Raw genomic sequence first — 25,815 nt, 5'->3', positions numbered from 1 at the left:
AGACCCACAGTGGAAAGGCACAGGAGGAAGAGAACTGTTCACAAGAAGATGGGTTTCAGAAGGTACCAACCCCAATGACACCTTGATCAATTATATATAGCATCTAGAACTACAAGAGCCACTTGCCCTGTGATAACTCCAACAAGTTACTGGTGCTGAACACTGGCCAGAACACTGAGTGGAAAGGCAGGCAGCCTTTCCTGCAAGCCAAGTGAACTTTCTGTGACTGGCTTCTCTTTCCTTGAGAGACCCTAAGGCAGGAGGAGAGGATTCCATCTGGACCATTAGGTCATCCTGTACATGCCACACTTTGTTGAGCATGTCATGTACTGGCTGCTGTCCCATGTACTAGGCTTACAAGCAATGGCTATATGAGGGTGTGTGTGTGTGTGTGTGTGTGTGTGTGTGTGTGTGTGTGTGTGTGTGTTGTGTGTGTGCACATGTGCATATGTAGAGGTCAGAGGACAACATTGGGTGTGGTCTTTTTCCTCCCCCCTTGTTTCAGACAGGGTTTCTCTAATACTGCTGAGTATGTCAGACTAGTTGGCCTGAGTATGCCCAGACTAGCTTCTGGGTACTCCAACTCCTATCTCATCATAGGAACTCTGGGGTTGCAGACATGCATTGCTGTATCTTGCTGCACATGGGCTCTGGGGACTCGGATCTCATGCTCTCTGACAAGCACCTCATCCACTGAGCTGTCTCTGAAGCTCTTGTCTCGTGGGCGATGCAGACATCAAGAGCATCATTGTATATGTGAGGACTGTTAGCATACCGGAGAGTGAGACTAGGTTGGGAATATTTCCAGCATGAGGGTCAGAGAAGCAAAAAGGGAAGAAGGCCACAGTGTCACCAGCCATATATTCCTACAAGTCAGAAAGGGGCCGTTCCACTCAAGTACACAAGAGAGGCCCTGGGCAAGGGATAAGATAATACAGGGCTGCTGGATCACAGAGGACAAGATGATGAGAAGACAGGGAAGCTCATGATGGGTCTCTTGAGGACCACGGAAGGGCTGCTGTACTTTTTTAAAATGTAAGTTCCCCTGCCCCTGGCTCCTTGAATACATTAGGGGATCAAATTCCACCTTGTGGGAGACATTATCTAGGCATGCCCACAGGAAGCAGTGGCATACAGTGATTGCTGTCAGTTACATGCAGGAGGATTTGGACTGGAATCCTGGTTCTTCTATACACAGCTGTGTACTTGGACTCTCTTTGCTTCAGTTTCTGTGCAAATCCCTTGGCTCAGCCTCTAGAACACATTCTTCTATCTATATTCACTGTTTTTAATTCTAGCATCCCCAGACTCTAGTGAGAGAAGACTATGCCCACTTCTGCAACTTAACACAAAGATCACAGGACCTATTTGGTAATGGTCTTAAACAGGATACAGCAGGCACCTGGTACCTAGCAGGTACTCAGGAGCTGTCTGGTCCTATGGCAAGGGTAATTTAAAGGGAATGGAACAATGGCCAGAGTCCAGGGTACTTCATCTCACCATTATCCAGATTGTCCAGATATTTCGCCTTCATCTGCTCTTCTTTGGATTTCTTCATCTCCTTAAAGTAATCATAGATCTCCTGGGGCAGCTTGTCCCCTGGGTTCCGGGGAGGCAGCAGCAGGGTGTTGTAGGAATCATAGCCCTTCAGCTGCCGCAAGATCTGCTCAGGGGAAGAACGAGAGCTACTGTTGGCCTCATTGGCGGTTTCCTCTTGCTTGCTGGCCTCATCAAAGCCCTGCTTCTACCACAGGCTGAGATCTATAGAGATGCTTTGTGGGTTTCACTTAGAGGGGCCCTTTGGAGAGGTCTGAAGGTAGAGCCCCACCCTGAACTTACAGGGATGCAAAATCTTTATTTTGCTCCATACACACCCAAGCATTCCACATGTGGGAGACAATTTTCTTCATTCTTTGAAAATAGCACACATACATTTTTCCTAATATTATTAGAGAATTCTATTATCCTCTCTGAGTGAGTCATTCTTAAAAGTGCAGTCACACATCACCTAATGAGAGGGATATGTTCTGAAACATGAGAAATGAATTATTAGGTGATTTTGTCATTGCTCTAAAACTAAGATGGCTATGATATCATTGTTAACTGAAATATTGTACAGTGCAGTTCGTACTGTATAGAGGTGGACAATATTACACTTTGTAAGGTTGCTTCTTCATAAATAGAGAATACAGAGAAAATTGGTAAAATGACTCTGTGTGTGTGTGTGTGTGTGTGTGTGTGTGTGTGTGTGTGTGTGTTAGGGCCTCTAGATAACGTATTTAAATATCAGATAAATAACATAAATTTTAGTATATAATATTTTGGCACAATTATACTATGTTTTTATGTATCTAAACTTTAAGTGCAATTGCAATTTTTTTCCTTCTTAAATCTGGCAACCTTAGAGTATAGTAAAACAATGAAATAAAGTCATAAAAAGCATGTACATCTACAAGATAATTACTGACATGACTGTTTTGTTATGTGAACTTTTTCTGTGATTACTTTTAGTTGTTTAGATATCAATCATCCATAAATTAAGAAAAAGGAAGATTCAGAGAGAGAGAGGAAAGGCAGGGAGGGAGGGAGAGACAGACAAACACAGAAAGAGATAGAGAGACAGAGACAAAAACAGAGAGAGAGACACACACACACAGAGAAAGAGAGAACACTGGATTTCCCACTAGGGAAAGGAGAAGGATGGGGAGGGAAGTGTCATAGTTTTCAAGAGCTTGAGGAACCATTGGTCCAGAATTCTATAGCCAGTAAGAAGAACATTCTCAAGAATCAGGGAGGAAATGGAGACATTCTCAGATGAAGAAAAATGAAAATTTCACCATCAAACCTACCCTAAAGGATAATCAATAGAGTGATGGGACTGTAAATTACAATGACTATATATATATATATATATATATATATATATATATATATATATGAAACTCATTATTCTGTGTTCTAATTAAAAACTAGTAAGAAAAAGAATAACTGGATCTTTAGATGGAAAGGTATAAAAAGCAGCCTTGGAAAGCAGAAAGAAAATGGTGAATAATGGAAAGAGTAAAAGGCTAAATGCTTCTCTTTCTGTGTGGTTTTCTAACAAAAACTACACTGTTATCTTCTATAAGAAAATAGTTGACAGTTACAGTAAAATGAGGAGGGTGAACCCCAACTGGTCATGGGAAGTTACACAGACATAATATAATGTGTGTAGCAATAACTAAAGATGTTATATGAAGAGATATACTAAAAATTGCTCCAGTAAATTGAGATGGAATGCTAAACAATATTGGGAGGACCAATAAGAAGCCAGCACAAAGATACAGAGGACAAAAAAATAAAAGCAACAAAACAAAATGGCAGATGTAAGCCCTAATATATCAACAATTACATTAAATGTAAATGGTGTACAAATGCAAACCAAGGGCAGAGATTGACATAGTACATACATTTAAAATTACTTATTTGTGTGTATGCCTTTGTGTGTATGTGTGCATGTGTGCATGTATGTGTGTGTGTGTGTGTGTGTGTGTGTGTGTGTGTGTGTGTGTTGGGCATAGCCTGATGTTCACTATCCTCTTCAATCACTATCCACCTTATTTTTTTGACTCAGGGTCTTTCACTGAATCTGAAGCTTACTGTTTAGCTAGCCTGGTTGATTCTAAGGGATCCTCAAGGGATCCCACCTGTCTCTGCCTCCCCAGTACTGTGCCTGGTTTTTTTTTTTTTTTTTTCACATGGTGCTGGGGAATGAACTTACTCAGATCCTCATACTTCAAGAAATGAACTTCAGTAAGTCATCTCCCCGTCCTTATTAAGTGTCCCAATTAAAAGAAGTCTAAAAGAAAATCATTTCAAGTACAATGTCAAGCTGTTCCATGTAGGTCTTTACTGTGTAAATACTGAGCATAAACATGTATTGGCTTTTTGACTTGTTTAAAGGTGCATTTTGGAATTATAAAAAAGCAGTTACTTTCTCATGAGAAAGAAGCAGGTGGGGAAGCCTACAGAGAAGGGGTTGGTAAACTGACAAGGAAGGAGGAGGAGGAAGGGCAGAGGGAGGGCACTGCAGATGCAAGGACACATGGCAGGGGCAGGGTCTGCCATGTCAGGAAGGGTGTTTGGGTTTGGTGTCTGCTCACCTTCTCTTCTAAGAGGTACTGCTGGTCGAATTCAAGGGAGTAAAACTCAATGGGGAAATTGCAGGGGTTCCTCACAGTCACCTCGGCCTCATCCCCTGATGCATAAGGCAGGAGGGGCCCCAGTTCCAGAACTGAAGGGCTGAATTCCAGGCGCGGCTCCAGTCCTTGACCATGTGCCAGGATCGAGAGCTTCTGGGTGCTTTGGCCAATATGGAACATCAGCCATTGGCTGTAAGACTTCTAGAAAACATGGAAACAAAGTAATCTTTTCCCCCTCTACAACACACAATGTAAAACCGAGAACCACCACAGGACGAAATGTCTTGCCGGGGAAAGAACAATTACCCATAGTGGGGTACTTACGTGATGTGTACAGCATGCTAGGCACTGCATGAGGGGCTTGATCACTTATGGCAGGTCTAAGTGTCATCTGCATGTCTCTGAGTTTCCTGAATGGGTGCCACTCCCCGTCCCTCTGGGCCTGAGGCTGTCAAGGCCCATGGGTAGCAGAGAGTATGGTAGAAAATCCAGGGAAGTAACACCTCCTGGGACCATGGACTTCCACCAATGACACTCAAGAACATGGCAAGCATCTCACTCCCCCTGCTCCACTTTGATATTTCCCTCATTCAGAAGGGATAAAGATCCAAAACAGGCTGAGGATAGCTGAATTCCCAGTACTACAAAGAAAGATAAAATAAAAGAAAGCCCAAATCTTGTAAACCCTTGCTAGTCTTAAGACACTCTTTAGAACAGCAGGCATGTTACTAATTTTCATCTAAAGCATGGTGAAGTCAGATGTGCTGGTGCACAGGCTTGTAATCCTGCAGAGGCAGAAGGTCAGACCAAGTCTTAGGCTAGCCTGGTCTACTTAGCAAGTTCCAGGCCAGCCAGAGATACACAGTAGAACCCAACAAAAAGCACAAGGAGCGGGGGGGGGGGAGAAAGGGGGGAGGAGGAGAAGGAGGGAGGGGAAGATGGAGAGCGGGAAGGAGAAGGGTGGGGAGGGAGGGAGGGGGACAGAAAGAGAAGCTTCAGCATTGGCAGCACTATCGGCAGACTTTGATAGGTAGGAACACAGGCGTCATTTTAGAATGAAATATGAAGTTATTTACTTTTTTGCTTTCCCACTGCAGATTCAGAAGCATTTCTTCAAAGCTATTACCTGGGAAACGGGAGTTAGCCATATATTGTATAAAATTCACATACATTTTTCTTATAAGAGAACAGAATATATGAGGCATGGTGGTGCACGCCTGCAAATCTAGTCCTTGTGAGGCCAAGGACAGAGAGTTCAAGGCCATCTTGGTGTGACTTAGTGAGCAAGTTCCAGGCCAGCCTGGGCTACAAAACAAACAAACAAACAAAGAAACAACAACAAAAAACCCCAAAAAACCAAAAACACCAAAAAACCAAAAAACCCTGTCTTTGAAAAAGAAATCAAAAAGGAAAACATCACTCAGATGTCTTTAGCTCTGAATAAAAGTTGTCATGGTAAGACTTCTAGAGATCGTCTCTGGTTCTAGGATTTTATTATTCTTGCCATGTTCTCCATGAGGAGTGACTTTGGACTCGTGGCATTTATCTAAGAGACATTTTTCAGCCTCAGGGAGGCTTTCTGCTGGGAAGTACTGACTGCTGTGGTGACTGATGGTAGAGTTAATAGTTACTGGGTTACTGACAATACACAGGGGAGTATGCTGTGTGCTCCATTCAGTGTTATTAATCTTCAAAATGACCCTAAGAGCCCTGGTTGTGTCTCAGTACTAGCTTATCAGAAATCCCAGGGTCCAGCTGCTTTTAAATTCTGATCTGTAAGAAGGTACACACAGTGCATACAGGCTCTGGTACCTGAGTAAGCACAGTGCATATAGGCTCTGGTACCTGATTCCCTAAGTAGAGTCTCAGCAAGGTCTCCTGTAATGAAACACATTAATATTTTGGCAGTTGCACTGTTTGAAAACTAAGTAGGATAAAGAAAGGCAAAACAGTCATGTCAGTTCAAATGAGATTTTTTTTTTCTATTGAGTAAGTTTTAATATGAAACTGATGAAATTTCAACCCCCACTTTTTTGAGCTTATTGGATTTCAGAATTGCAATAAAGGAGTTTTGATATGGGGATATTATTGCTTTTTATGTTACCTATGAACAAGCTGAAGCTTAGTCAGATGAGTGATTTGTTCAAAGATACACAGCCTGTAAATACAGAGGTGGACTATCACTAATATACCATACTGCCGAGAAAGTCTGTATGTTACTCTTGGCTTTTGGGAGCAGCCCACTGGGCTCACAGCAAATAGGTGAACTTGAAGGGCATGCCATCCAAAGAATGGGAGGTATGAGTATCAGGCAAGCCTGGGCCTCTGTCTCAAAGAGAACCAAAAAGGAAGATCTCCACAAAGGCTCATATTTTTTCAAGCTCACCTCCTCTTTGGGCATGAATTTCACTTGCACATTGGCCTTCTCGCCAGGATCCAAGACTCCAGAAGTGGGTTGGACCTCAAAGATCCGAGACTTTGGAATCATCTGTGCTGGTATTTTCCGTCTTAAGTACTTTGGGATGTGTTTATCCATCTGGGTTAAAAAACGTTAAGACAGATCATTTATGTGGCAAACAGATCTGTACTACTCACCACTCACAAGAGCTACATTTCTAGAGTGCTTTTCAGGCACCAGGGAATGTGTACCCGAGGCAAAAGGGCAGTAAGGTATTATGTCCAATGACAAGGTCTGATGACATCTTTGTGTGTCAGCCTTAGGGACTGGGCAATGGTTAACACGGAGAGTCTAGTTAAGATGATAGGGGGAAAGGTCTAGAACCCCAACTCTGGCTAAAGCAGAGACGGAGAGAGGGGAAACACAATTCACCTTATTGGTAGGCTGTGGGGTGTGCACAAACCATTCACAAGGAACTTGGAGAGGGTTGGAAAGCTGAATGGTTTCCACCATGCACTGTCCACACTGAATTGTAGAAAATTCTACTTTGTTGCAAGACAGGGCCATACTTGGAATGGTCACAGTGGCTTTGAGGCAGAGGTGAATGGTTGGCCCTCCAAACACCTAGAATGGACAGAAAATCGTGATTACCATGTGGCTTGGAGTTAGGAACTACAATAGCAGCAGCAAGAACACAAGTCTCCGGCTGGAGACATGGCTCAGTGACAGACATCTTCCCTAAAGTGCTCAGAGCCCAGCTTTTGATCAACACTACTGTATCATTTCGGGGTTCTCAAGAGGCTTGGTTGGGACCTGGAGGGCCATCTGGGCCCCGTGGTGCATCATACCTTGATGGGAAGAACGACTTCTTTGTTCCCCACAGGAAGATTAGACCCTTGTGGGTCGCATCTCACTTCAAATGTTTCTGTCTCACAGTAGGGCAAATGTTTTACACGGTCTAGCTCAGTGCTGAAGCCTAGACCGAGACAAAGGAAAATTTTTTCATCATGAGCAAGGAAAATGGCACCAAGAAGTTGCTCTACGTAGCAGGCCCTCTGGGATAGGCTGACCAAAGTACCACTGAATAGCCCAGAAACTTCTTCAGCTGAATAAACAGCAGGAATGCTCTTCTAGAAGAATGGGGCATGCAGGTGGCCTCCTGGTACCTGTATCATGAAGTACGTGCTTTTCTGCATGGAAGGACACTGGAAAGTGACTGGTGTTGGTGATCTTGATGATGTGGGTTCGGACGTCACCAAGCACAATGTAGCCAAAGTCCAGGATGTACTCTGGTAGCTGGACTCTGAAACAGTTAAGTCACTTTCAAGCCTGGAAGGACTCTTCCCCAAAGGAGAAAAATGTGAGTTGTCTCCTGTGTGTAACTTTGTTTTCCAGGTGGAGAACAGCTAAGGGCCACTAGAAGAGAGACTGGAAACTCCATGCACTCTTCAGAAGTCCAAATGTGTGTTTGGCCATTATCCAGAAACATGTTCAGTGTGGGTCTCCATGAACCTAAAATGGGGGACTGTCTATTGGTTGTGGTATTCTGGCTTTAAGATCTAGAATTACCTGGTTGGATTGATTGTAGGGATGGCAGCTAACATGAGGTGCGTGGCTTTCAGTCCTAAGTGATCAATTATTTTCTCAGGACACACACACACACACACACACACACACACACACACACACACACACCCCAAAACAAACAAACAAACCAACCAACCTGTTTGCTTCACCACACCCTGGAACAAGGGCAACACAAACATAAAAGGGTTCTTTCTCACTTGGCTATTTTGCGGCGACTCCGTTGGCTGAAGTAGGTGTCATCTGTGGGGCTGGAGGAGATGGCTCTCTGGTGCTCCAGAGCATAGTCTTGGACTATAAGTCGCTCTACTTCCATCTGGATATGAGCACTTACCTGGAACAAGAAGAGGAGCAATTCAGAAGATTGTTCTAGAATATGTATCCTCTTTACTTATTGTTGGTGAGAATTTTTTCCACAAAGGGAAAACTACTGATTCTTTTATCCTTTCCATGTTTTAAATGTGTAGTAGGTAAAGATTAGTTTCACAACGAATAAATTCTCCTGCACTCATAAATGATGAAGGGTCATTTTCAAATCTGTTTTTAAGATTTGCTTATGTGTACGAGTGTTTTGCCTATATACATTTATTTGTACCACATGTGCCTGGTGTCCATGTAGTTCAGAAGGAAGCATGAGATGCCCTGGAACTGGAGTCAGGGATGGTTGTGAGCCACTATGTGGGTGTTGGGAACTGAACTTGGATCCTCTGGAAGAGCAGCAAGTGTACTCACTTGCTGAGACATCTCTCTAACCCCAAACAATAGAGTTTAAACAAATGTCTTGACATGGGCTGGCAAGGTGGCTCAGCAGGTAAAGAGGCATTTGCTCCCAAGTGTGATGACCTGAGTTCATTCCTTAGGTGGAAGGAAGAACTAGCTCCTGAAAGCGGTCCTCAGAATGTCTCACTTGCTCCGAGACACGTGCACAGTACCCTGACAAGTAAGTATATAATAAATATTTTTAAACATAAAAATATTTTGACAAAAATTATTAAGTGCCACAGAACTACTGTGCGTTTTCTCTGTATGACTTCAGCTTCAAAGGCCATTTTTATATTCCTATGCAAGGACACAGAGGTGGGATGTTCTGCCCCCCCCAGGTTCTCTGCTAAAGTTTTACTTGTGAAGATGTGTGTCTGTGACTATGTTCACTCGAGCCCAGAGGTCCACAGTGGCCTGAGACATTGAACCTCCTGGAGTTATGTTATAGGTAGAGAGATTTCTTTTTGTGGAGGGTAGTGTTTAATGCAGACAGTTCTAAGTGCTAAGAATGAGTGATTGTGAACGCTTGGCTGTAGATGGGACATCAATGTCACATCCCCTCACAAAGGCTCAGGAGACATCTTGGAAGAAGGGGTTGAAAGAATGTAAGGTCCAGAGGATAGGGAAGAGTGCTGTGAAGGGCTGGCTGCTGGACATAGCATGGCTGTTACACACATGAACTCACACATTCTGTGGTTACCACACAAGACTGCCATGAGATCAAGTCAGTTAAAAACTCCAGCATGGGATCCAGTCTGACAACTGGAGAACCTGCGTAAGACTGAACTAGACTCCCTGAGTATAGGTGACAATGGTGACTGGGACAATATATGAGGCCACTGGCCGTGGGTCCAAGATCTAACTCTAATGCACAAACTGACTTAGTGGAGCCCATTCTATATAGGAGAGACACCTTGCCCAGCCTAGACACAGGGGTGTGGGGGGTGGGGGTGGGGGACACTTGATCCTGCCTGAACAAGATGATGGGACAGACTTAGTAGACTTCCTAGGGGAGGCCTTACTCTCTCCGTGGAGCAGATGGAGGTGGGATAGGAAAAAAGTAAGGGGAGTGGGAGGAGAGGATGGAGGCGGAACTGGGATTGGAATGTAAAAAATTAATTAATAAATAAAAGTTCCAGCATGGAGTGTGGAGTGATTCCCAAATGCCCCACACCCCCTAAGCTGAGGGTGATTGATGGCTGCTAGTGGAAGGAGACTATTCTTGGGGAGGGGTGGATATTGGTAGGATGCTCATGTTCCAGTAGATGACCTCATACATATAAGCATTTGGGCAGTTCTAATTGGACTTGGTTGGTTAAAAAAGGGGCATGAGGTTGAGAGGGAGATGAGAGATATATTGGGGTATTTCAACAGATAGGAGCTATATATGCATATGAGACGAAGATACAATGTAAATGCATATGAAATTTTCAAAAAATAAAAGAAAGCATTTTTATCCTCAATAATGGACCATCTTGACCTATTTCCCCTCCTCTTTTTCCTACCAAACTTGTTTTTCCTTATGAATTTCCTCTCCCAATATGCCTTTTTTTTTTCTTTTTCAAATCTACAAAGTAGACCTGTAAACACCTCCTCAGTTTTCACAGAACTTTCTAGCCATCAACATGGGAATAGGTGTAGGTGAACATAAAACGCCTATTTTTTTTTTTTTAAAGATTTTTATTTATTTACTATGTGTACAGTCTTCTACCTGCATGCCAGCAGAGGGCACCAGATCTCATTCAAGGTGGTTGTGAGTCACCATGTGGTTGCCGGGAATTGAACTCAGGACCTCTGGAAGAACAGGCAGTGCTCTTAACCGCTGAGCCATCTCTCCAGTCCCCAGTACGCCCTCTTTATGATGCATCCAAGTGAAACGACATCCTACCTCATTCCATATCCAATCAATTCTGAGTGGTTGATCATTCTGGGATAGTCTGGAATATTCCTTGTCCCCGCTCAATTCTCTCTTCCTTGACTGTCATCACCATTGTTTGCAACACTACTCTGCTCACCCAGAATCATCCTAACAGCTTTAAAAAAAAGCCCCTAACCCCTCACATCTGCTCTTACTCCATTAAGCCCTGTCCCCCCATAGCCCACAGGACAGCTACAGGGATCGTTTAGAGATGCAAACTCAATTATGTCATAGCACTTCTGGTTAAGACAGTTCAGTGGCTCCCTTTTGCCCTCTTCCCCCGAGGAAACTCCAAAACTCTTGATGGGTTCTCCAGATAGCTGCTCACCTCTTTGGGCTCATCTTGCCTTCTTTTCACACCCGTTTCTGGGATTCCAACTCTGTTTCTGGGATGCCCCATGTCACTGCCCCACCCTGCTTTGTGCATGCTGTCTCCCTCACACACTTTGCCCCACCCTGATCTGCACATGCTGTCTTTCTCACACACATTCTCTGCTCTCACCTCTGCGGTCTCCTCCTCAGGCATTTCCTCGGTTATCGTCTCATAGTGATTGACAGTCTCATATTTACTGTAATCTTTCTCCGTATTTTTTTTGGCTTGCTCCAAGAAGCGTTCATACTTTTCATTGCCTGTGGAGGGTGGAGGGGAGGGGATCAGCTGGTCAGTTCTGCCTCAAACCTAGACTCTTAGCTCAGGGGGAGCTGAAAAGGAAAGGGAACACTTTGACACTTCACCTGCTATATTTTCTCTACTTTGGAGGGACAGGTAATTTGTGAGTTGAGTTTGTTCCTGAGACCTTGCTGAGTTTAATGGCATGATGGGTTGAAGTATATGGGAGGATGTGTGTAGGATCCACACAAATATCATGCCATTTTATGTGTGGGACTTGAACATGGGTGGATTTCAGCATCCAAGGAGGCCCTGGAGCTAGTAGTCCTGGCTGCATCCTGAGGACCGAGGGTATGTGTGGAGCTGGTTATCCTCCTCTGGCTGAAGCTCTAGTACTGGAGTGTGGTGTGGTCTTAGCTTTATTAACATTTTTATGTTACATGAAATATAACACAATATAACATGAAAACATGTGTTTTCAGGGATCTGATAATTATAATTTAATGGATGATTTGGAGCCGGTGAGTATGTGACTTTAGAGGAGGAGGAGGAAGACTGGCAAGTGGGCTTTAGTGTTTCACACTGTAGGGAAAGTGCATCCAAGGAATGCAAAGAAGGAAGCCGTGAAGAACAATCACTTTCTATTGGCCTTTGGTTCAGCCAAGTATTGGGACCTACCAAGGCAGAATTACCAGCCTGGCACAGCAAGATGGCTCCCGGGACCACACAAGGCCAGAAAGGCTTGAGGGCAATAACTAATAATACTAATTTCAGCCTTTAAGCATGGCCCCCAAGTAAAGGTCTAAAGGGTGTGGCTGCTTCCTGTGATGGTTCTATTCTGAGAGTTTTACACCTGCCAGTGCCCACACTCTGTCTTCATCATGAAGATACCAAGCAGGTTATTGGGACAGGAGACTGGGAGAGAAGTTTTGGCTGGAAGGAATATATATTGGTCCAAATGTCACTGCCTCTCCCTTCATTCGACAGGGAGTTTAATGATGGGAAAACTGGCCAGGAGTTTTAGTTTGCAATGGTCACAGCTTGAGTCAAATTTTACTCTTGCTCCCCACCCCTGACAACAACACAGAAGAGTACTAGAGAAGATCTTTCAAACAAATAAAATGACCTAACAAAGTAGGTAGCCACCAACCTTCAAAGATGCAAAGCAAAGCTAGAGAAAACACTGGTAGTTTTTGTCCTCTGGGGGTAAGCTGCTGCAGTGGGTGGCAGTACCTCGGAGGTTCCTGAGTAGATCAAGGCTGATCCGGGGAAAGATGCCCTCTCCATACAGAGTAATATTTTCTGGGTCCAGGTGGGCGATCTGTATCTGGAAGCTTCTTTGAAAGACCTCAGGTATTCCAGGCAAGTAGTAAACTTTCAACACCTGCTCTTTATTTGAGCGGATAAAACCCTACATGGTAGAGAGATCAGAGAGAGAGAGAGCTGGACAGTGTGCAACGGATTTACGATTCTTGTGGGTGGCTAGACACACCTCCCCTCAGATCTATTCTCATGGTGCTGCAGGAAAAACAAGAAAACACAGGGAAGCAGGTAGCATAGGGAGAGGCACTGCCCAAAACAGGAATACAAGGAACAAACAGAAACATTTGTAAGTGGGTTGTTTCCCTATTAATGTCTACTTTTTGAGCTTTTTATGTTCTACACTCTAGTCCTCTGTGTGATGACTCACTAGCAGTGGTGTTTTCCCCACTGACTATTCAATTACTGCATATTTTCTTCTTCTGTACAGAGGCAACTAGGTCTCATGAAAACACATTTGCCCATTGATGGTCTTCCTGTGCCACTGGAATCTTATTCGGGAAGCTCTCACCTGTACCGACCTATAAGTCGAAATATACTTTTTTCCTTTACCAATTTTGCAGTACCAGGTTGGTCTTGAATTCATAGAGATCCACTTGCCTCTGCCTCCCAGTGCTGGGATTAAAAGTGTGCACCACCACACCCTGCCAGACTAACAAATTATAGGTGGAGGTCTTTGATCCATTAGATGTTGAAATTTGTGAAGGGTGAGAGGTTAGTATCTGGTTTCATTTTTCTACCCATTGAAATCCAGCCTTCCTGGCACCATTTGTTAAAGACAGTATCTTTTCTCTGATGTATGTTTTTGGCATCTTTGTAAAAAACAATCAGATCACTTTATTTGTGTGGATTTATACCTGGGCCACTAAATATGCATGGACAATTCTGTATTTGGCAAATAATTGATTTTCAAAAGAATCTGGCTTCACAATTGGTAGCTGGCATCTTGGGAAAGAAAAACATACAGAAAAAGCTCCCATTTAGACATAAAGAGAAGCCCTAGCTACAAAAGAGGGCAGCATAGCAGCTTCAAAGCTCTGGATCCTAGAAAGGCCTCTTACGAAGCTATCTCTTGGTTGGCATCTGGGAGCCAAAGTTCTGGAAGTTTCTTTCCATCTCCTTGCCTTGCCTCATCTGTACAAATAAAACAGTTTCTGTCAACTCCTTGCTTGCTTTCTGAGGGAATTTTGCTATGTGACAAGCAGAAATACCTATGTGACAAGCTTTCAATAAAAATCCTGGCAGTTTCCAGTGAGTCCCTGACAGTTCTCAGGCTGTCACCACTGTTTATTACTGTGATGATTAATCTTTACCATCAACTTGACTGGCTTTAGAATCACCGTGGAAACAATGCTGTCTGTGTGTCTGTGAAGGTGTTTTCAGAATGGTTTAGTTGAGGACATTAGACATAACTTGGATGTGGGCAGCACCCTCCCACACGCTGGGGTCCAGGATAGAATAAAAAGGAGGAAGCAAGCTTAGCAACTGGCATTCATCTCTCTCTTGATGCTTCCTGACTGTGGACACTAGCACCAACCACCTCAGGCTCTGCTGCAGTGTGGAAGATCACTGGCTGCCCCACATCCTGATGGACTATGTTCCTTCTTAAATAAACCCTCTCTTCCATCCTTCAATTATTATCACGAGGAAAACCCATAGGTTGTATCTAACTGGTTCATCATGTGTCCATGGTACCTGGAAATGGATAATGTAGGACTTGATAAATGTTCGTTTAATGAAGAATGTTCCTAAGTGTATCTTTCTGTCTATCAATCTATCCACGCATCCATCAGTCCATCTATCAACAGAGGTTCATATAACCCAGGATATAACCCAGCCTCAAACTTGCTAAGTAGCTATGATGGGACTCCATCAAACTCCTGGTCTTCCTGCTTCGCCCTCCTGAATGCTGGGATTACCTGTGTGCACCACCATATCTGATTCCAAATGATCAGTTTTAACTGAAAAAAAGTCACACCTGTAGTACTGACAGTAATCCTCCCTCACCCTGTGTGTGGCTCGTCTGTTTGGTGTGAGCCCTCTCACTTCTGACTCACCGACAGAGGCAGGATAAGTGGTACTCCAGGGAGAGGGTTCTTTGGCGAAGATCGGTAGTTGGTGAGAACCGTGAACTCAAAGCCAACTTTCCCAATGTTTTTCAGTGTGATTTCACGTTCTGTGACATGGTCAAACAGCTGGAGAGAGGATGAGAAGAAGGGCTGTTAGCTGTCTGTGGGATTCTGCTCTCGCCCTGACAAAGGGGATTAGCAAATGTACCCCACAGACACTCCGTAAGATATTGGTCAATCAGCTGGCCTACCCTATCATTTACCCCAACTATGACCTGCTAGAGTTCATGAAGGGAGGTCCCGTGGAATGGCATCCTCGGGATCTCCATAACTCAGGGCAACAGCAGGATATCTAAGGAGTTTCAGTGAGGGTCCAGTGACGATGGCATGCCAGAGGCCATGCACCAGACCAATGACTCATTGCAATGAATATTTGGCTGGTGGGGCTGATTGGACAACTGGGTATACTGCATGGCACACCACAGCTCCTGATGCCACTAGGATGAATGAAGAGGTGTTGGAGAGACAGAGGTGTGAGGTGGTTTTTGTTTGTTTTGTTTTCTTTTTAATTAACTTTTTGGGGTGTTCTTTTGGGGGCCATGATGCAGAGGTAAGGGGCAGATATAGAGGGACGGGGAGCTGAGCGGGATTGGGGTACATGATGTGAATTTCCCAAGAATCAATAAAGAATTACATTAAAAATATACTGGTCAATCCACATTTGAGCATCATAAAGGGCTCTCGGGGCAGGAGGACCCCTGGGTTCTGTACATCTGGCTTTTGTCTTAGTCCTAGCTACTGATTTAGTTAGGCTCTGGCCCTCAGGGTACACCTTAACCTTTGTGCCTCAGATTCCTCCCTCACCACAAGAAATTACATTTGAGAATCTTGAAGTAAGTTTTCTAAAGTTAGAGGATTTGCTTCTAATTCTATCCTACTAGAAACACAAGATTTAAATTTAGAATGTTCTAGAATGAGTTTTCCCATTTATGTAAGGAATCATAGGTATAAAATGCTGGTTGGGGTTTTGCTAGCATAATTCACCAGCTCAGATGGTAGGCTTAGTACCCCCAAACTGAGGTCTACTTCAGGGTTTCCTAGGACAAACCAGGGCAAAACTAGCTCTCTTAGGTAGGATCTGGTACATTTACAATGGTATAGCTGTAGAGATGACTTGAAACCAGTATATCAGAGGATCCAGGAGATAAGGAAGAAAAGGAAATTCTCTCTTGATAACCCAGCAGAGAGGACAGCAGTCAGTGCTGGATGAATCCGAACAGGCGTAGTCTTTAATCTACACACATATGTGCACACACACATTGAATAATAAATCTACACACATATGTGCACACACAAATTCAATAATTCCTACTTGATGTAGTTATATAACAGGAACCAAATGCAGTAAAAAATTGCCAAGATGCTCAGTCTCCAAGTACATAACCCATGATCTAAGTGGAAAGAAGTATACAGAGATTAAGCTGACTGAGATCCCTACCCAAGTGAGAAAGTGTATTGTGACTGAGATAATGTCTAAATGCCAAGTGAAGGTAAGGAGATGGTAAGATTTTGGAAAGGAGCTGAGCTGTGACTGACAGGATGAGAGTGGAACAGTGTATGAGAAAATGTGGAGGCAGAAAGGGCGGGGGATGTTCTAGAGGCAGTGGGTAAACCAGCTTGGCCACAACTAGATGGGTGGCTTATAAAGAGGAGAACGGCTAACTCGATATCTGTGCAGGGAGCATCGGTTAAGAGAAAGGCTTAGCAGCTTAGTGTGGTGGCGTATGCCTCTAATCCGAGCAATCAGGCAGCAGAGGCAGGTAGAACTCAAGATGAGTTTGAGGCCAGTCTGGTCTACATAATAAGTTCCATGGTTACATAGAGAGGCCCTGTCTCAAAAACAAAACAAAACAAAACCAAAAAAGAGAAGAACTTAACAGTGGGGTTCTGCAGAGTCTCCAAATATAGACTATTGCTAATGTTTTAGGTTACCCTCCAGAACTTGATGTTAAGATCTTACTGTCAAAAGTATCACATACACATACAACATGCAGAGACCTAGCTGGTACTGTACTGGGAGTTTTATCCTTGCTGCAGCTTTCATAGTGCTGCAAGATGCTATGAGAGCTGTTGGAGGAGAAAGGTAGCCATCAGTATTGCATCACCTAGCTGTCAATCCTGTGAACTACAGCAATGACCTGCCTAGCAAGGTATGTCCATCAGCACAATAGTGACAGAAATGTAACTAACTATCTTTTGAGTGGATGGAAGGCCCACTCCATAGGATGGAGCCTACACTTGCCACCGTCAATGAGGCCAAGAACCTGTGGCTAGATAGGTCATGGGCCTTAGGACAAAACCGACTACTGCATTATTCTGCTAAATGGACACACTATTAAAATGACTTCTAATAACATTATATCCTTTGATTAGACTATCTCACAACCCTATGAGAGAAGCTTCTTTTTGTAGTAGAGGGCGTTAAAACAGAGATCCACAACTGGGCAACATGTAGAGAACAAGAGACTTCAGTGTGCTTGTGGTTAAACAAGATGTCCACATCACACCCCTCCCCTCAAGGCTCAGGGACCTATGTGGAAGAAGGGCGGAAGGATTGTAAGAGCCAGATGTGGTGGGTAACTTCAAGAAAACAGAGTTTTCCAGATAGAATCGGGCAGATAAGCACAGTCATGGGTTAGGGGAGGGGAGGGGAGGGGTGGACACAAAGCCCCGGCCCACCTGAGGTGCTACTGGTATGTTTGCTGCTGGGAGAGTGACAGTTTTCTTTAATGGTGTGATATACCTGGTACACTGATCACACACCAGGGCAGACCCCGAAATCAGGAATAGTCCAATACAAACTATACAGTAGGCTAATGCAAACAGGATTTAATGGGAAGGGAGCCGGAGATCAAGAGCAAGATAGAACAAGGTGGGAAAGGATGTGGGGGAGGATCTGAGAGGAGTTGGGTGAGGGGGTAAATATGATCAAAATGCATTGTATAAAATCTCTAAGAATAAACCCATTATTATCTGGGATCATCCTTATGGATTCTTGGGAATTTCCCTAGCTCCAGGTTTCTATCTAACCCCATAGTGGCTCCCTCTATCAAGATATCCCTTTCCTTGCTCTCTCTCTCTGTGTCCCCCCTCCACCTTGACCATACCATTTCCTCATGTTCTCATCCTTCCTCCCTTCCCCTTTACTGCCCCCTCACCCCCAGTTTACCCAGGAGATCTCATCTAATTTCCCTTCCCAGGGAGATCCATGTGTCCCTCTTAGGGTCCTCCTTGTCACCTAGCTTCTCTGGAGCTGTGGATTGTAGTCTGGCTATCCTTTGCTTTACATCTAATATCCAATTCTGAGTGAGTACATTCTGAGTCTGGGTTACCTCACTCAGGATGTTTTTTTTTTCTTCTAGTTCCATCCATTTACCTTAGAATTTCATGGTGTCATTGTTTTGTTTTGTTTTGTTTTTTTCCAGCTGAGTAATACTCCATTGTGTAAATCTACCACATTTTCTTTATCCATTAAGACTCTTAGCAATAGTGGATGCCTGAACTGGTCTTCCCTTATAATCAGATTGGTGAATACCCCAATTATCATCATAGAGTCTTCATCTAGTAATAGATGGAACCAAACACAGAGATCCACAACTAAGCACCAGGCTGAGTTCTGGGAATCCAGTTGAAGAGAGGGAAGAGGCCATATATGAGCAAGGGAGGTCAAGTCATGATGGAGAAATCTACAGAGACAGCTGAACCAAGCTTGAGGAAACTCATGAACTCTAGACCTACAGCTGTGTTGACTCCATGGGACCGAACTAGGCCTTCCATATGGGGGAGACAGTTGTGAAGCTTGGGTTATCTGAGGAGCCCCTGACAGTGGGACCAGGATCTATCTTTGGTGCATGAGCTAGCTTGTTGGGGCCCATTCCCTATGGTGGGATGCCATACTCAGCCTTAATCCATGGGAGAGGGGTTTGGCCCTACCCCAACTTAATGTGCCAGACTTTGTTGACTCCTCATGAGAGTCCTTACCCATTGGGAGGAGTGGATAGGGGGTGGGCTGAGTGGGAGGTGAGGGGGGTGGGAGAAGGGGTGGAGGGAGAACTGAGTTGGAATGTAAAATGAAAATTTAAAAACTAAATTAAGTTAATTAAAAAAGAGTAAACCCATCATTAAAAGAAGACTCTAAGATGGAAAAAAAAAGGCCGAGGTCATCCTTAGTAAGTGGCTTGATGGGTGACAGACAGAGAAGGGAACTCATGGTGATTGAACATCTACTGTGACCAGGGCAAAGCATTGACTGGTGAGGTAGGCATAGCTGTCCCTCCCCATCTTACAGATGAGAGATGCTGAGGCTTGGAGGGGTGCTATTGCTCCCAAGGAAACAGTAGGAATCTAGACAGGATAAAAACCTGCTCTTTTCTCATTAACGTGTGGCTGGGATGAACACCCAGGGACTGATGAGATGAAGACACTCTGGAAAACTTGTCTGATGATGATATTTACATGGGTTAGTAGTGAGGCAATCCCTTGCTCAAGATGTGTCTGTAGACTAGTGGCATTGATGTCACATGGCAGTGAGCTTGGTTTTGAAAAGTGAAACCCCAGGCCAAATGCTGGGCTCATGGAAGCAGACCATGGGTCCTTTATGTACTGTGTGGGCAAACTGCTGTAATATTTAAGCATGGCAGCCAGGTGTCATCGTGTGTGCATGTAATCCTCGGACTTCGGAGGTGGAGGTGGGAGGAGCAGCCATTTGAGGTCATCCCTTGGCTTCACAGTGAGCTTGAGGTAAGCCTGGCTGCGTGAGACTTTGTCTCTAAAAATCAAAAAATCACCGAAACAAAAATGTAGGCATGGCTTGATGAAGTCCTGTAATGTGATTAGAGTGATTCCGAGTGGGACTAAGGTGGGCAACTTGGAAATACTGGGTGCTGCAGGTAGGTATGTGGGGTGTGCGGGAGAGAGCAGCAAAAAAGTCTTGGAGATCACGGAGGGGTTCGAGAGAATAGTGTTAACGTGGGAAAGAGAAGGGTCACAGCAGATTCTGGACTGAAAAATGACCATCTCCTGATGCTTAACTTGAGGAGACAGTGAGAAAAGCAAGGGGAAATGATTGCAAATGGGGACCGGGGTCAGGGAAGCGCAGTGTGGTTAAAGGGCATGAGTGATGAGTGATGGTTCAGGAGAGATTCAAGGATAAGGACCACAATCCGTGTGTAAGGTAAACCCGGAAAACCCCCACCTGAGGCCAGCAGTACCTGCAATCCATAGTTGATGTCCTTAGTGTCAAAGGAGTAGCTGACCAGGGAAGCCTCCCCCTTCAGGATGATTTCATAGGTGGGCCCTCCTTCTACTTCACACAGAGCTTTGGCCCGTGCAATGATGTCACAGTGTCCATAGAAGGTAAACGAGATTTGATGGCTGCTGTATGGTCGCAGAACTCCATAGAGGGGCAAAATGTCAAACACCTGCAGAGCAAGTCATCCCACAGGGGGACAGCTGTCACGGTGATGGGTCTGCAGCAGGTGAGCTAAATTTTGTCAGTGGACAGACTCATTCCTGACTTTTCACTTGTCTCTTGGACATGTAGGCAGGCAGCAGTGGGAACACTCTGGGTAGATGCTAGTTTCTAATATAGGGCAGGTGCTCAGAAGCATCCATGCTGGGTAAATTAAGGGCCTCGGGATTTCACTTACTTCTTCTATCCCAATGGAAAGCATCTCTTCCTGTTCAAAGATCCACAGGGATTCTGGGTAGTCCGCCTGGCTCTGGCTGTGTTCTGTTCCTGTGGAGCTGTATTTTATTGCCTGGAAATGAGAGAGGGAGGAAAAGCTAGCAAGCACATGCAACTCATCATCAATGCACACCTCTCCATCCCTTTGAGAAAGAGGAATATAGCAAATATGATGGTAAGCATGGGGCATGTGGGGACGGAGAGATGGCTCGGTGGCTCGGTGGCTAAGGGCAGGTACTGCTATTACAGAGGACCCCAGTTTGGTTCTCAGAACTCGTGTTGAGTGGCTCAGAGGCACCTGTAACTCCAGCTCAAGGGATCTGGCTCTCTCTTCCGGCCACCATGGGCACTGTACTCATGTGCATATACCCTCCCCAACACAAGTATATGTTGGCAATTGAAAATACCTTTAGAAAGCTGGACATTTTTTTCCCTATGACAACAATTGGACAATGTCCAAAATGTACATGTATGGATATGTACAATGGAGTCGTTTTAACAGGAGAGCTCCAAGTGCAAGCTGTCTGCCCACCAGAGATAACACCCTTTAAATAAAGTGTGTGTGGTACCTCTATCCATGGAGGATGACACAGTGTACACTATGGACCAGAAATGATACATACATCATATTCTTGAGAGAAAAGGTGGTTTCATTCATGTGAAATTATGTAGGCCTCAAGTGAGTCACACTCTGTAGGCATGAGTGGGTGTAAACTCATTCTGAGGTTTGCATATGCAAGACTGGTAAGCATGTCAGTAGTATTTTTCTTATGAATGAAGGGACTCAAAGGAACTTTGCTTCGATTTTTCTGTACTACATGAATTTTCGATGACAAGCGTCTCTGAGGATGGAAATTAATGGACATTCAGAAGACAGATGTGTGAAATTAAAAGGCACAGAAGGATTTAAGGAAAGAAATTACAATCAATAGATAATAGCACACATCTATGTTTGTGTCTCTGTCCCGTGTATATATGTCTATCTATACCTCACATGATGGGATAGTCTTCATGAGCATCGCTTACAATATTAGAAGTAGTCGATACATATTTATGATACAAATTAAAAATATTAAAAGGGGTATACAGCTGGGCTGGAGAGATGGCTCAGCTGTTAAAGGCTAGGCTCACAACCAAAAATATAAAAGGGGTATATAGCTGAAAAAAACAACACTTCCACCAATATTCCTTACTCTTCAGTTGTCTCTTGGGTAGCTGCTGTTTGGGTTGTGATAGGTCCCACCTGATTATTTTCTTCTTTTTATCTAATGATATTTTTATCTAATGTTATTTTTATGCATTTATGCATGCATTTGAGAATGGTTAAGTGTGCAAGTGGAGGTGTCCACGGAGGCCAGGAGGTGATGCCAGATGCTATGAAGCTGAAGATACAGGTGGTTGTGAACTCCTGATGTGGTGCTGACAATGTCCTCTGCAAGAGCAGTAAGTGCTCTTAACTACTTAACCCTCTCTTTGGTCTTTACTTAACTAATACTTATGGAAGACATACTATGAACCAGTTCTAGGTTCTGGGGATAAAATGGTGAACAGAACAGGGAAAAGAAAACCCTTGACCTCATGATGCTTGTACTTAGATATTCTATGCATAAGTAAATATATCTATTTCACTATTTAAGAAACATGGAGACTGCCAAGTCTCCCAGCTAGACTGCTTGACACATGCATCCCCTCACTGAAATGGGGAAGGATAATGGTTGCCACCAACAGAGACAATATAAAAAATGTTTACAACTATGCAAGGTATAGTAAGTGCTAGTTGTTGGGGCTGAAGAGATGGCTCAGTAGGTAAAACAATGGCTGCTCTTGCAGAGATTTGGATTCTATTCTCAGCACCCATCTGATAGTACACAACCATCTGTCCAGTTCCAGAGGATATGATGCCCTCTACTGGCCACTGTGGGCACTGCATACACATGGTACACATAAACACATGCTGGCAAAAAAACCCCACATATATGAAAAATTTGAAGGGTAACTATTAGTTTTATATACTTTATATACTTGTGTCTTGGCTTAAATGGTAACATACACTATGTACCCATTTTCACCTAGCACTTTTTTAAAATTTATTTTTTGTTTTTTTAGCACTTTTTTTATTTTATACTTTAGAGTTTATACCAAACTAGTAGAGAACCTATTGGCTTTTAAAAATAGAACTCCATTCCATAGCACTGTCTTTTGCAGATGCAATTTGGTTTATTCAGTTAATCTCATATTGGAAGAATTGTTTCCAAGATGATCTTTTCATTTTTAACAAAGCTGTGTTGTACAAGGCTAGTTATACATTCATATAAACACAGGGGCATATCTGGAAGATAATTTAGAAGAGGAAGTATGCATTTTAAATATTGATACACCTTCCAAGTTTCATGTCATAGAGGTTACATAAATTTGCACCCCTGTCTGTACATATGAAAATCTATGCTTGTGTGTATTCTTTGCCATGACTGTGTTTTAGCTTGTGTCATTTTGCATATTTTTTCAATTTTCTTTTTGCTATTCTAAGATATAATAAAAATATCTTTCTAGTGGAGAACTTTGTGTCTCCAATGGTTTTCTTAGTCTATTATTCCAGAGGAAGTATTTAAGGGTATATACATTCTCTCTCTGTGTGTGTGTGTGTGTGTGTGTGTGTGTGTGTGTGTGTGTGTGTGTGCGACTTATGGTCATATGTGTGTATGGGAGTGTGTATGTATTTGTATATATTTATTGTGTTCACATGAAAGGACACAGATGTGTACATGTGTGTGGAGGCTAGATGTCAATGTTTACATCTTGATCACTCTTCACCTTATTTTTTTGAGATAGAGTCTCTCACTGAATCTGGAGCTCATCAATTGAGCTAGGCTGTAGGTTTCTGCCTGTCTCCACACACATCCCACCAATGCTGGGTTTACCAATGTGTTAACACAGAGAGTGGGTTTTACATGGGTGCTGGAGATCTGAACTCAGGTCCTCATGCTTGCACAACAGACACTTTACCCACTGAGCTGTTCCCCTAGCCCACAGCTTTAAACTTTTCTTTGCATGTACTACACGATTCCTGAGAAAGACACTTTTCCATTAGCGGCCTCTTTGCAGAGGGAGAAAAGAGCACATGACCAGCCAGGCTTGGAGATACCAATTTTCCACTTTTGGAAATTGTGTCTTGAGGTATCCTGGGCTCTCACTCTGGGAAGAGGTGACCTGGACAAAGCTACCCGGCCTCATGCCAGCTCCATCCCAGTGTTGCACTTGGCGCTCTGCCCCTGGCTCTTCTCTGCTTTGGGAAGGACCTTTTACTTGCTAACCCTGCCCATGAGTAGAGGAATCATACTTCTGAGGTCATGGTGGATGTGGGGGGCTTTTTGATTTCTCTTTCTTCAGGTCCAGCTTCGTCATCCATGAGGATAGTCCTGAGAGGTTTAAGGAAAGGAGAGAATCACTCACGTGGCAGCCATCACCATGAGCCCAGCTGTATCCCCCACTTCCACCTCCTCTATGCCATATCCCAGAGTGAGCAGAGTATCGCTCAAGGGGCCCTTTGTCTAAGGGACTGGATGGTAGTGCTAAGCTGTCCTATGCCTTCAAATGTGTAGAGTGGGCCTTCACATTGCTCAGTTTCCCAGAGGCCACACTCTCCTGGGGGCATTAAGTTCATGTCCTGCTTGAAAGGCATCCTGGGAGCATGGGCATTTCTTCAGGCAGTTTGGACAAGTCCTTAGTCCTCTGTTCAAGTTCATAATTTTTCATTTTGTTTTTGAGGCTAGGTGTCACTGTGTAGCCCAGCCTGGCTTCAGACTCATAATCCTCCTGCCTCAGGCTCCTGAGTGCTGCATGACTGGCATGGGCCACCATACCTAGCTGAATTTCATAATTACTTAAGAGCATTTTGTTGTGAGGGCACAACGTTTGCTGGATGGATAATGGTGTTATTTTCTGCTTTCTACCCTGAGTCGCATCCTGCCTGCAGAGCTGTGCTCTGTGGAGGGGCAATGGGAAGAAACGACTCAGCCCCCTAGGGTTAATAACTCTTGTACCCCACCTGAGAGCAGGGACTCTTCTCAGCTCTCTAACCTGGAGATCCATCAGGGGGACGGGGCTAACACAGAATCCACTGGTTGGCTAGTGTTTGGCTGAATGGGCAGGTGAGGGATGAGTGTAGAGAATGTAAGTTCAGTGAGAGGAAAGAATTCTGTTAAGTCCACACTAGTTTTGCCTACTTACTTGATAGAATCACTGAAGTCCATCTCAGTGTACTCTACCATCTGTGGGGCTGCTGGAGTGCTGGCGGTAACTGAGGTTGCTGGGACGGACTCCATCTGGGATGTAAAAGCACTGTAGGGCTTGATGCAGGGCGTGAACCTACCAAGGCAATGAGGCGTTGTAAACTGCAGATTTTTGGACCCTGAACTCTCATTTTCATATGATTTACTGGAAAGATCTAGAAGGACAGCCTTGAGCCCCCTCTTGTCCTCTTCAAATCTCAACAGTTTTACCCCTAAAAATTTCGGAAACACCCATCTCAGCCTGGATCCAGGATTTCTTCTCTGATCATACACAGACTCCTGGGATTCCCCTCTTTCGTGTTCCTTCTCATCTCTGGTTGACTGTGAGCTCCCCCAGGACTTGTTTCTATCAGGGTACCAGATACAGTACTTTGCCTGAACTGCATGGCCAGGCCTAGACAGGAATGAGTGAGGATATGCTCCCAGACAACCAGAAAGCAGAGCTGGGACTAGGGGGAGGAGTGTGAGGCACTTCCTGCTGGGATCTGAAAAAGAGATTCCATCCCTTACAATGCTGAATCCTCAGCACCTTGCTTAACACATCCCAGTGCAGGCCCAATCGGTGAGCTTTGCTGACACTCAAGTCCTGAGAAAAGGGTCCCAAGGGGAATTAGGTGGCTGCACTTGCTTGTACCGAAGCCCATGTGATCAGATTTCACTCATTCAATTAGAAAGGCTTTTGGATGTCACCTAGGCCAAGGCCAAGGCTCACTCCCATTCCTCTTCTTTCTGGGCACACACAACTTTGTTCTGGCCACCCCTTCTTCCTTCCCTATCTCTTCCTATAAGTTCCCACCCAGTTTGCTTATTTAATCCTCCCGGCCCCATCTGAACTCAGGCTCAGCACTGTCCTGCTTCCCCTTTGCAGAAGGAAAGCCTCCCCAGCTCATCACAGCTCCTCATCTGTTTCAGGATGATGTCCACTTCACACCGAGGCC

General features: G+C 44.2%; 1 protein-coding gene across 2 annotated transcripts in view; it reads right to left on the bottom strand.

Moving 5' to 3' along the window:
* Hydin (HYDIN axonemal central pair apparatus protein) overlaps positions 1–25,815 on the bottom strand; it is a 323,803-nt gene that overhangs the window by 108,205 nt on the left and 189,783 nt on the right. For both annotated transcript variants that reach the window (XM_035442673.1, XM_027405997.1), the window contains exons 23-36: positions 24,816–24,953; positions 23,926–24,004; positions 20,551–20,661; positions 20,113–20,322; positions 14,831–14,968; positions 12,687–12,864; positions 11,346–11,473; positions 8,364–8,497; positions 7,746–7,882; positions 7,428–7,555; positions 7,012–7,203; positions 6,568–6,717; positions 4,143–4,382; positions 1,501–1,663 (exon numbers count right to left, since the gene is read on the bottom strand). In XM_035442673.1, coding sequence (XP_035298564.1) covers positions 1,501–1,663; positions 4,143–4,382; positions 6,568–6,717; positions 7,012–7,203; positions 7,428–7,555; positions 7,746–7,882; positions 8,364–8,497; positions 11,346–11,473; positions 12,687–12,864; positions 14,831–14,968; positions 20,113–20,322; positions 20,551–20,661; positions 23,926–24,004; positions 24,816–24,953 — 2,126 coding nt within the window. The remainder of the gene's footprint in view (positions 1–1,500; positions 1,664–4,142; positions 4,383–6,567; positions 6,718–7,011; positions 7,204–7,427; positions 7,556–7,745; positions 7,883–8,363; positions 8,498–11,345; positions 11,474–12,686; positions 12,865–14,830; positions 14,969–20,112; positions 20,323–20,550; positions 20,662–23,925; positions 24,005–24,815; positions 24,954–25,815) is intronic.

This window comes from Cricetulus griseus, chromosome 3, assembly GCF_003668045.3.
Source record: "Cricetulus griseus strain 17A/GY chromosome 3, alternate assembly CriGri-PICRH-1.0, whole genome shotgun sequence".
NCBI classification, from domain to species: Eukaryota; Metazoa; Chordata; class Mammalia; order Rodentia; family Cricetidae; genus Cricetulus; species Cricetulus griseus.
This window is presented reverse-complemented; position numbering and strand designations above follow the sequence as displayed.